The sequence below is a fragment of the Polyergus mexicanus genome, unplaced genomic scaffold, assembly GCF_030449975.1.
Source record: "Polyergus mexicanus isolate NDT 795.1 unplaced genomic scaffold, iyPolMexi1.0 SCAF_9, whole genome shotgun sequence".
Classification (NCBI taxonomy): domain Eukaryota; kingdom Metazoa; phylum Arthropoda; class Insecta; order Hymenoptera; family Formicidae; genus Polyergus; species Polyergus mexicanus.
Window position 1 is genome coordinate 8,718,090 of NW_027223329.1, and position 12,569 is coordinate 8,730,658.

Genomic DNA, 12,569 nt, shown 5'->3' on the forward strand with positions numbered 1-12,569 from the left:
GAGAACTTTATCAAGCTTCTCTTTTTTCACATATACTATCTAATTAATATCACAGAATCATGTGACTAAATTCATCTTTGATTTTGTCCTCTCTAATATTTCTTTTTTGTTTCACGCAAAGCAAACAGAAATACAGATAAATAATGTTATAATACGAAAAAAAATTCAGATATATTTCTTTTAATTTAAGAGAGAATACTCATTAATACATCTGTGTGGAGAAACTTTATTCGAAATTTTTATATGCACACAATTCTTCCTCCGCACTGTTTGATATCATAAAAATTTATCCATTTAAATATCATATCAAATAGATATATGTTATATAATTTATTTATCGCTTAAATATATAATATCAGTTTTCATTTTATTTAGACTGTTGCAACATGGAAAATTCCACCGATAGCATCAATCGTTAATGTGGATGGTCGAAAGAAACATATGGCTGAATAATATGATTGAAGATTTAAAGATTCGCAAAAAATCGCGTGCGTTTTATAATATATTCTCATTCTATCGTGTTATATATCATTTACTATATGCAAGGGCCAGTAAATAGAAGTTTTTGATAAATAGAAAAGTATCGTAAAAAATATCTAGGCACACAGTACGACTTATTATTTTATTATCATTAAATTATTATCAGAACATCATTTATTCACTGTTTTGAAATTAATCCCCTCACTTACTGGATATATGTAGAGATTTTTCTTGTAATCTTCTATATCAATAATGTGATTATCTTGCGTTTCTTTGTCCTGGGGATCCTTGGTTATATATTCCAAGGAGTACTGCATTTTGCTGCGATCCTCCGAGATATCTATAAATAGAAAATTTTGCATTTGACTTTCTAATAGATAAATACTATAATGGAAGAGTACACTTGTAGGATACTTCTTATAACTTCTTTGCAATTTTTAGTTTCTTTCCTCATACTTTCATGTATTGATCATTTTTGCAACCTTATCAAGTTAACTCTAATTATTCACATAATTATAACAAAATTATACATGCATTCTATTGTGCTACATTGATTTTCATATATTGCAAGATTAAAATTAATAATTCCTTTTTGCGCAAAAATCATGCTTACATGATTCATTATAATTACATGTTCATTAGTCTTATCTATCTGCGACTATTTTTACTTTCTCTCTCCCGCTATATAAACAGTCATTCTCTAAATCATTTTCTTTCATATATTATCAGTAGATTTCTCAAACACTCTTCTCGAAGAATTTCTTCTATTCTAATTTATTGACACGCGATCGCGTTCTTCCATTTATACCGCTTCAAATTCATACACACTATATTCTCTCATGTAGATAGTATAATAAATTAGAAAACATCCAGCAAAAACAGATAAAAAACATAACAACATAACAATAACAATTATTATCATAAATGTTCAAGTATAGATTGTATCTACCCTATCATAATCAAACCTTATGTATGCATAATTAGAAAAAGAACTCCAGAGGTATATTTATCTTTTTTTTTAACTTGACATACAATTCCTATCTTTTCTTTATTTTTACAGAAAAAAGGAAAAAAGGATCTTCTAAATTATACACAACGCTTGATCGGGAAACGTGCGATCTATACTTGGAATACGTCTATGATTATTATCTATTATCTATTCATATAAACATATTCAAAAACAAGACAAACAAATATCGATACAAAAATTATCATTGACTCACTGATCGCTTTGTTAACTTCTTCGTTGCTCTCCTTACTTCCCAGCACGTGAATACTTAGTTTTCTAAAGTTACTTCCGTTCAACGTATGCTTCTCAGTCCACTCTCTCAAATCGTTGATCTTGATGTTCTTTATCGCGAGCACTTCTCTCTCGAGTCTGTCGAACATGTACTGCCAATTCGTAATCTCGTTCCAATTTCTTGTAACTTCCTCGTTCAGATCGATATCAGCGCACTGCTTTTCCTTTCTTAGCGCCTCCTTGACACAATCAAATTCATCTTCCCACAAATCTTTCAAAATCTTATTAAACGATTTCACGAATTCCTCAATCCGCTGGTCCACGTGCTCGGTCGTGTATTTGTCTGCCTGAGTTTGAACTATAATGGAATATCCCAAAATTCCATAAATATTTTGTTGGATGCAAGTGACATCGTAACCGAGCTGCTCCTTGGTTCTAAGCCGATTGAACAGCGGTTCCTCCATTATCATCTGAAATAATCACATGCAGAATGTAATATTGAGCGGATGAACGCGAAAATTAAAAATGCTTACATATTCGATTAACTACACTTGGGAATCGAAGTATAAATGCGTGATACGAATAAATACGAGGATCTTAAACGTTTCAAATATAATCGTGAAATGATGGGATTTATTCACTTACTATTAATAAATCGATCATCACCGATAACTCGATCGACGTAATTCCAGCCTGATAATGATTTGTCACTATGGAATTCACGTCGGTTTTGTTGATGTTTCTCAGCTTGCAATAATACGTGCCTAAGGGTATCTGCATAACTCTTATCTGCGGTATCATACTCGGGAGCAGCGATTTGCAGTTGATTATTTCGATGCATCGTTGCACGTTCTCAATTACGGCATCTTGCGTCATGTTGCCCTGCACGAGGCACTGAATATAGAGACGATCGTTGAAAGATTTGACGAAGTCTCGGAATCTTTCGAAATTGACGTCGCGTAGAGCGGTATATGAATCGATTTGCGTGTGATGAATGAACTTAAGTATACACAATCTCACATCCCTGAAAATGAATACAAAATCGTGCGTGTTTGCGATTAATTAAATATATAATTCATTTTACAATATGTAATTAATCACATATTTTCTTCGATTATTCAAGAATTGTGGCAGCTATGCTAGATAATAAATAGATACCTGGCGAGTTTCTTGGGTTTTAAAAAAGTGTTGTAGAATGTTTTGAGCTGCTGCTCCTTCAAAACTTCGAATAACTCCTTTGTAACAAGATTTGGATAATCCACCATATATTTGACGATAGTGAATACTAAGAGCTGCATAATGCAAAAATGTAGATATAGCTTGGAATTGTATCTGTAATTCAGATAATACCTTCGGTAAAAGGAACTTACCGGCAGTTTCTCGTTAAATCCGTTAAACTTCATTTTGATACCCCTCTCACTAGCATAAATGTGAAAATTAAATCCGGCCGCTATTGCTGGATATATTTCTTCGACCAACAGCAGTTTTAGTATATTGCAGTACAATTCCATGAGAGCTGTACTGAGATGTTATTAGTGTAAATGTTATTTTTTTTTTTTAACAAAGAATGCAAATGAATATATAAAAATTATAACATTTACAACAAAGATATACATATTGAAAATAGATGTCTCAAAATATATATGTACATTCAGTTTTCACTATTTTCGATCGAGTTAAAGGAAAGAATGTCGCGACAGTGACAAATTTTCAAGTTGCATAAAAGTGAAAGTAAAAGATTTTAAATGCAAATAATAATGCTATACTTAATTCAGAAATATAATTAAATAATAGAATGCTATTATCTATTCAAATTAAAGATTTTAATTTTTCAGAATAACTTGATTAGTAATTCCATTATCGATATATAATAAAGACATGAAAAATGATAATTTTTTAAAATATTAGTGGCGAAATATTCGTCATTAATTAATAATTCAGAATATTGAAAAACTAAGCACATATTCCAGTATATTATATTCTTACATCTACAGCTTCCATATTGTTACTTACTTCTCCGGCGATTGCAGCCCCAGAGAGGAGACAAAATGGAAGTTCATGTGACATTCTGGAAGGCAAAACTTGGAATCTGGACGATACCAAATCTCGGATGTGGCGTCGCTGTGTATCTTTACGGGATATTTCGGAATATCTGCCGGAATCGATACCAAGGTAAAGTCGTTAGTGAGGAATGTGTTCGGTAATGGCAAGTGAAAATCTGGCAACGGTTCCATAGTTTTCCAGCGCTCGATCCATTCCTGCGGTATTTCAACGTCCGTGTATCTAGTTTTGAACCACGGTTCGATCTTATTTAACTCCGTAAATCTTCCACTGAAGATCATGATATTCGCGTTTTCTGGCCTCAAGTAATCCAGGCAGGTTTTTATGGCTTCTGGATCATATTCGAAATAAAGCTCGTTTCCAGTTATGTAGTCTCGCGGTGGATAAAAGTGCATGCTTTCGCACAAATCCTCCACATTATCTATCGGATCCTCTTGATCGGCAAATCTATAAAAACCTATAGTCAGTTAAACGGAGAGTCACACGTCACATTTTGACATCCCGCGGTTTTCTTTTCCAAAATCAATTTATACCTCATTCATTTATATTTCTGAGATTTCTTTACCTGAAATTATTCTCCTCGATCTTATAGATTTCGTCGTAAATCCTCTTCTGTGGGCCTTCCATTCTCAGTAAATTGATGAAAGAAAATATTGCATCCAGCACTTCCTCAAAATGTTTCTGCCCTTCATCCGTAAGCAGCACAGTAATCTTCATTAAAGCATACATAGAACTGTGCTCGAAACCACTCTCACTATTGCCGCTGAGCATATCAATCCCCCACATTTTCTTACGCAGATAACTAATTATGGAGCCTTTCCCTTCATGTCCGATAATCCACGAGACATATTGATGTGGTTTACTTTTGTAGAAATCAAGTAATGAAGGCATTGCCCATGTTATCTCTACCTGCAAAAGGCAATCAAAATGTTACATATAACTTTTTATATAATACAAAGATTAGTACTTGTTCTAATTGCATATCTCGTTTGGCTTACATAATAATGCATAAATATACACATAAACATACAATATTACAAAGTCAAAGATAACAAAGCATTTAATAACTTTGGTAGCAATGCACTAAATCAATGGAGCAATCTTATAAATTACAATGGAGATTTAACATTCTTTTATATACAATTAAACTTGTTGAATTTGTTTCTTAGTCGATTTTCCTCAGAAAAGATGTAATAATTTCAAATCCACAAATAAATATTTTCCCATATATATGGTATAGTGTATTATTACCATTAAAACTATTGATTCATGACACCAGTATCTTATGATTACGTACTTGGCTAATATCTTTAACGGGTTTAATTTTATATATTCTTCGGAAAGCAGGAGTATCAAAAGAAATGCTGCCTTTGAATTCGGTAAAGTCGTCCGGAGGCAGCCCATTGCTCGGCACATCGGCAAAGCACGTCGTGACGTACTCCTCCAGAGTATCTAGCGGTAGTCTCGCCTGTAAACGCATGCTTGCTATGAATTAGCTGTGTATGGTTAAATGATTAATGATTTTCATTGCACAATTTTAACGAAACGATTTTTTTACCTGTATAGCCAGTTTCATTCTGTGAGCGCTATAATGGTATTCTCTGAACTTATGCAGCTCTGCGTATAGCTTATCATCATCCACATTGTCACGCAATGTTATCAAATTGCCCCAAATAAACTTACTGGCTGGATGACCAGCTCGCGCGCAGGAAGAGAGCATTTGCTCCTTTCTATTGTCGTCGTAAGGCAAAGCCGACTGAAATTCTATAATAAAGCTTATCAAGATTGCAAAGAGCATTAATACAGCTGTTACTACAATTATAATAATATGTACCACTTTCTACGGCTTCTCTCTCACGCGTGATAGCGTCTTTCTTCATTAAGGGCTTAATAAAGAATTGAGCGAAACGATCAAGAGTTTGTAACAGGTGTTTCTCCTGGATATCAAAGTAAAATGTCGTAAGCTCGCAATCCGTCTCAGCGTTGGTGGAGCCGCCACGCTTGCTGAGAAACGCGTCAAAATCATTTTCCTGCAAGTAAAATGGTACTTGAGCACTTAAATAAATTTCTTTATAGTGTTAGAGTTTGATACCTGTGGATATTTCTCTGATCCCATAAAAACCATATGCTCGAGGAAATGCGCCATGCCTGGAATTTCCAGTGGATCGCTAAAACTGCCTACTCCCACACATAAACCACACGATGCCTGTTTAAAAAAATATATACATAGATATGTAGACACAATCAGATTCAAATCAAGTAGTTTATTATTATTAATAAATGAGATAAATCATGTTAGAAAAGACTGACATACTTGTAAATTCAACTGTTTATGCAAGTTTGTTATATATACCATTTTTTCATTTCTCTGGACTCGTTTAGTTGTTGAAGGACTACTTTCCTCATCGCTCGTATCTTCATCTTCATCTTCATCCTTATTATCCTCCTCATCATCTTCTTCTTCATCATTATCATCATCATCTTCATCACTATCCTCATCTTCAGTTTCATCTTCACTACTTGCTGTAGCCAATGAAAAAACACAAATATTACATCCTCATATATAATATACCACAAATAATATATATATATATATATATTTTTTTTTTTTTTTTCCCTATAATATACATTGTTTATGTTATACAATTATCTATTCAAATACTTATTTTTCAAATTAATTTGATAAAATGATTTTTGATACTCACTTTTATCTTGATCATCATCTTGGGAAGAACATGTTTTTGAATGTATATCAGCTATTAGCAGAGCTGTCAAACCATTCTGTAATCTGATGACTCTAAATTTGATGGCAATAACAATATTAATGACAGAATAAGAATCTAATCAAAATGTCGGTAATTACGAAAAAAATGTTTGGTTCACCAAATATTTTTAAAAAACAAAAAATATATAAATTTTGTATCAAATTTAGAAATGTAATCTCAAAAATATCTTATAAAAAAACCAAATTTTTTTTATTGTTATAATAAAATTATCTCCTATCCTCTTATACGAACTCAAACATGTTTTCATAATAAAGTTATAATAAAGTTATAATAAAAAAAGCTATAATAAAAAAACACTATACAAAATATTCCTTCTTTTCAGAAAGATAACCAAGTGATTGAAATGAGATAAAATAAAAATATATAACATGTAAATTAACAGTTTTACAATTATTTTAAATCTTTTATAATATTTATGATGCATTCCTGCTATAATACGTTACAATGATAAAAAAAACTTACAAATCTTTCTGATAAAGGATATTTCTTTGGCGAAATTCTCGTTATGCTACAAAGCTAGACAAAAGTGTATCTTTTGCTCGAAACTGTATTTATTATTAAACATAGAGGAAAAAAACTTAAAAAAAAAAAATCTCAAACATCGTATCGTTTAACCTATATTCCTTTGGATCCTTTTCCGACTTCGTGGGCGTGTCCAGGTATTCGACTTGACGACGCTTATCATCGCTGGCTATGATCTTCACATCCGGCATTATGTCGGCGCGCAAAAGATAGGGATCGAGGTTAAGTAGACGTACGGAATAGGACCTGATCGAGGAGTCCACGACAGAATCTCGATTTTCCTTCGACTTCCTCTCCGAACTTTGCACGTGCTTCTTCAGCACCTTAGCTGACACGTGTTTCCTCTCGCATCTGCCAACGACCCATCGTAGAAAGAGGCAGAATCCACGTGTCATACGAGACACATGAGCGATGTAGAAAGTGAACTGTAGAAAAAATCCAAGCACGAAAAATTTAAGGGCGTTTTCCACAAAATTTAATTTAATAAATTAATTTAATTTAATAAATTTAATTTATTTTGAAGGGCACGGTGTAACACACAATGCCACATGATTGGCTATCAAATGAAGAAATTTAAAATTCTTTATTTGATAGCCAATCATGTGGTATTATGTGTTACACTGTGTCATCTGTCTAACTTGCTGGAAAACACCCTAAGTTTCGAAATATCGACACAAAAATACCAGAATATAATCAACAAAGAGAACACTGGAAACCATTTAAAGTCATGGCCTATACCTTTTCTCGCTTCGAAATGTTTAATCGATCGATCAAGGTAAAGAATCCTACATTTTAAAAATAAACGTCAAGTAGAGCGTATTTACGCAAGCGCAAAGACATATTATAGACAGAGACTACAATTCGAGCCTCAAGCTCAAGCTTCGATTGGTCATAATTTTTTCGTCTTGTTCAATATTTAGTTACGTTTACATGTATAGAAATCAGTGTTACACTTCGAGACTGAGAATTTATTTTTCAACGTTGGCGACACTGAAACCGGAGTTTCTCATTGTCACCGCGCGAGGTCCCTAATATCAATTAATAAGAGTTCGTCCATCTCTATAACATTGAGATATATTGATCTATTTCATATTTAATTACATATAGAAATCAGTGGTCTCTTTCTCTCTCTCTATCTTTCTTTCTTTTCTCTTCTCCCTCCGGTCTCCTGCTGATCCTTAAAACTTTAGCTTTATACGAAGTAGAATAAATGTGAGTGAAGCGAAAACTTATGCAATCATTTGATAGAATCAATCTACGATATTTTGTAATTTTTAAGAGCCAAACACAAATTATCTATTTAATGAAAATGTCTTTATTTTAGATATATATCGCAATAGCCAACAGGCGCGGTTAATGTACTTTGTAAAACCTTCTAACTCTCTATTTTTGTTACAAAATCCGCAAAAGTATTAGGACAACATGATCGGCAATGAGGTGGCACATCAGGAAAACATAATTAGCAAAGAGGTAGCGCAAGATAAAATTTCAAGAAATGCGAAAATTTGATGCTTCGAAATCCGCAAAAATATCAGGAAAACTTTTTTATTTTTGCGAAGGAATAAAAAAGATTATTTTGGGTATGACTCGCAACTACTAAAAGACTTTTCCTGCAGGGTTAACCTTTGGTCTCTTGCCAATATTTACAGAAATTTAAATTCTGAGATATCGTTCCTGCCATCAATTTTTGTTGTCAGACTTTATGAGCAGGCTCTGCTTGATTTTTGGCATCAATTTGTCGATTTAATCGATAATAACAACTTCTTATCAAATTTGTAGCCTTTTTGTTGACAATTAGTTGATAACAGATATTTGGCATGATCTGCTTTCGATAGATCTAGGTATATTCTGTCGATACTTTTCCGATTTCTTTTTAAGAGAATCTAATTTTTTCCATTCAAATTCTTCAATTACTAGATTTTTCGATGCTCAGAAATTTAAATTGATTGCATTTTTCGGCATATATCTACTATTTTAAGCATAAATACTTTGCACTTATTACGTTAAGCGAATTAATAATAAAAATAGATAAACAGATCTTTTTTCTTATATCTAATATATGTTCGTATACAGTAAATTCTCTCCCTTTAAACGATAAAAAATATTATATAATATATTTTTCACAGATTTTCCCAAAAATATCCGAAACAAAACGCATACACAATCGAATAATTAATACCCGAGATAAGGGTACGCTTATCGGGAGTTGGTTTCACAAGAGAAACGGCGAATCGAAGTGGAACGACAGCGTGTGATTTAAATACAGGTAAGAAGCTACTATTTTTCTTCAAGGCTGCTCCTTTGTCTCACAATTCCTCAATTAAATTTGACTGCCGTAAACACCGAGGATCACAGTCGAGAATCGTGTTGTCATTATAATGAGATCTAACATAAATTCCGTAATTTTCAGAATCGCGCGAAAGATTTTGCGATTTTGCCTCATCCCTTATTGATGATGGAAATCAAATCATCATCAGGATCGCGAAACGAGAAGCGACTCTTTCAGATCACCCTGTAGAGAAAGGCGGGAGGAGAGGCGGAGTAATCAAGAGCGATATTAAAAGATGCGACATATGCGTTCGTCCGGTACCGTTGGTCCTTCACCCTCGGCGGATCACGATGTATAATGTAACCTTGGACCTCTCGTTTTATTTTCGTCAGTTTTCAAGTCTGGTTCGAGTATCTAGATGCACTCGCGGTTACCCTTCTCTTCCGCGATGGGAAAGAGCGGAAAGAGAGAGGGGTAGGAGGGCGAAAAGAGAGGAAAGTTGCGCCTACGACGTCTGCCAAGAATAATGCGTTTCAGTATGCGTTTTCTCTCTTCTCTTCTTCGCCTTGACTCTTCAGAGGCCTCTTCTCCATTTATTCCTTCTTTTTTCTCCTCTCACTCCGCAAGAGAGAGAATTCTCATTCAAAGAGATTAACTCATCTCCGGCAAGATAACCCGAGCATAGGATGTTCTTTAATCAGAATCGCTAAATCGAGCAAAGAAATTTTCCGAAAAATAAGAGATCGGCGCAAATTTTTTTTTTTTTTTTTTTTACAAAAACACGAAATATAATACGAATTAATAGCAATTATTCTCTCAACACTTTATTAATTCTCTTAATTACTTGATCTTTGTAAATTATTATCGCTTGATTATTTTAAATTACTATTATATTTAATGATTATTATTATTATTAGAGTGTCACATGAAACTAGTATAGATAACAGTAAAATCGGGTAAAAAGAAGAGAATGAGAGATGCACTTTTTCTTACGTTATAATTTACGTAATTACGTTAATTGAACTCTAAATAAACTTAGATTCCCGATACAAGCTATTGTGCATTTTATTTCGCTTCTTTTATGCCTGCTGTAGTTATTATTATGGAGTTTACGAATGCATTGTAAAGAGTATAGTACTAGACGATGCGCCATGCATGGTACACAGGTTCAGTTACTCGCTCTCCCTTCTCCCTGATACGGCTGATAACTCGGCATATATATATATATATATATATACATATATATATAGTATACCGCATTATCGCAGGCATCGCTCGAGTCATAATATATACACAGTGTCGTGGAAACAACACACACATAGCTAGCCAGCGAGCTAGTTTTTCTCTCGCGATACGACTGCTGAAAAATTAGCAATTAATATACAGAATCAAAGTTAGCCTTCGTTTATATTCGAGAACGATTCAATGATTAAATTTAGCGAACAGAGATAAACATTCCAAAAAGATGACGTTGATAGGAGAAGCTGCAGGGAGATAATCATTAATCTTTTATCAATTAGAGAGAAATTAATTTTTTAAATATGCTAATGCGATTTATTCTTAGTGTACACGCCTTTTCTTTACGCATCCTACATAGCGGCATGTATTTTACGTACGCGTAAATAGATAGAATATATATGCATGTATAGTTTTGTAAGTTTTGGGTCGAGTATTACGGGATTTCGTTTCTCAACTTTTGAAACGGCGCGATGAAGAGAAAGGATGAAAGAAAAGGGAAAGAGAACAAAAGTTAAAGAGAGAAAGAAGAGGGAAAGGAGCTGCAAAAGAAAGTAGAAGAGGGGGGGATAAAGGGAGAGTACTACGAATACTTATGGTAAATGGACTGTAGTACTATGAGTCAGTCACACCCACAAAGCCGGTTATGGGTTCAAGATCCTCTCTCTCTCTCTCTCTCTCTCTCTATTTCTCGATGCGTGAGGCTATAGGTTTACTACACCTATTTTATAGATCCGGCTTTATCCTTCTCTTTCTCTCTCTCTCTCTCTCTTTCTCTCGTGTTCATATCCGCACGTCAAGCACATGATTGTATACATAGGTCGAGGTCACGCGTACAAATCGAATCTATCGGCCTTGTCTCGTGTAAGCGAGACTATTAATCGCTGGGATACTCGTAATACGACGGTGATAAGAACGCGGGAGATAACGTGGAAGTTTTCGGGAAGCGACATGATCACAAAACTTATCAGCCATAGCGTCGCGAGGATGAGGCGATTCGTTTCCTCTAGAGCTGAAAAAGCTATGACACATTTTTTTCTTTTTTTCTTGGAGTCAATAAAAGGCTCAGAAGAAAGGAGTTTCACTTCACTCTATTTCGGGTCTCTTAATCAAAAAAATATCGCATAAAAAGATAAAGTGATTTTTTAATAATATTACATATCTATCGATGAAACATTTGTATTCTTCGACTTTATTATTGCGAGATTCTTGCACGATTCGTACAACGAGAGGTAAATCGTGTTAGAGACTCTCGTTACTATGATAAAGGTGCCATTTGGATCACCGTGGGGTTCCTCGCGATCGTAAACCGGTCCTGGGTGTTGCGCGTTTTGTCGGTGCCTGAAACACCTGACGAAACGTCCGCGACGATGCGACTGATAAATAAGGGGGAGGCTATAAAAGAGGAGAAGGGCAGAAGGTAGGGCGTGCATTCGGAATGCGAGCGTGAATCTCCGGCGTGTGTATGTATGTACACACGACCGACGCGCGAAGCGTGCTTGACTCTTTGTAGCTAACCGAATAAAACGAGGCGATTCGAACAGACGTATCCTCTCCATCATTTTTACGTTGATTAAAAACTGAAAAAGGAGAAAAGCGAACAATCTTATACATGGAAAATAATTTTGACAGAAAAAACAACGAGACAAAGTACATTCGTCGAATATTCAGGAATAAAAGGATTAATCGAACGCGGTAGAAAAACAATTTGATAAAAACTAAAATATTTTCCAACAATACGTGGAACATTTCGGATAATATAAAAGGCGAATTTTTTTTTCTACCATCACAGTGGCTCCTGAGATATTCTTAAAAATAATAAAAAATATTTACGGGATATATCGTGATTTATAATTTACATAAATAATGTCTGGATGGTGTTTCAATCACGTAAATATTTTATCTCGTTATTTCCGAACGATGGCATAAGGAGAAACCGACGCGCGAGGCGCAGCGATACAAAGACGCTATTACA

General features: G+C 34.3%; 1 protein-coding gene across 2 annotated transcripts; it reads right to left on the minus strand.

Annotated features, from left to right (window-relative positions):
- Positions 1-206: 206 nt before the first annotated feature.
- Positions 207-7,857, minus strand: LOC138936589 (nardilysin). 2 transcript variants are annotated; one of them, XM_070302123.1, is made up of 15 exons: positions 7,828-7,857; positions 7,183-7,514; positions 6,487-6,578; positions 6,135-6,304; positions 5,874-5,987; positions 5,616-5,811; positions 5,340-5,545; positions 5,079-5,249; positions 4,347-4,690; positions 3,734-4,228; positions 3,091-3,241; positions 2,879-3,012; positions 2,366-2,744; positions 1,704-2,190; positions 207-820 (listed from the first exon to the last, which is right to left on the minus strand). In XM_070302123.1, the coding sequence occupies exons 2-15, from the start codon at positions 7,482-7,484 to the stop codon at positions 651-653; spliced, it is 3,411 nt and encodes a 1,136-aa protein (XP_070158224.1). In that variant the 5' UTR covers positions 7,485-7,514; positions 7,828-7,857; the 3' UTR covers positions 207-650. The 2 variants fall into 2 exon arrangements, with proteins under 2 accessions (XP_070158224.1, XP_070158223.1); XM_070302122.1 differs by lacking the exon at positions 7,828-7,857 and adding an exon at positions 7,773-7,826.
- Positions 7,858-12,569: the final 4,712 nt, after the last annotated feature.

Bases quoted from the DNA above. Each gene is read 5' to 3' on its own strand.
- LOC138936589 (XM_070302122.1), bottom strand. From the start codon at position 7,808: ATGGTTTCCAGTGTTCTCTTTGTTGATTATATTCTG. The intron at 5,812-5,873 runs GTATCAAACTCT...TTTTACTTGCAG, and splicing joins GATCAGAGAAATATCCACAG to GAAAATGATTTTGACGCGTT. The intron at 4,229-4,346 runs GTAAAGAAATCT...AGGTTTTTATAG, and splicing joins ATCGAGGAGAATAATTTCAG to ATTTGCCGATCAAGAGGATC.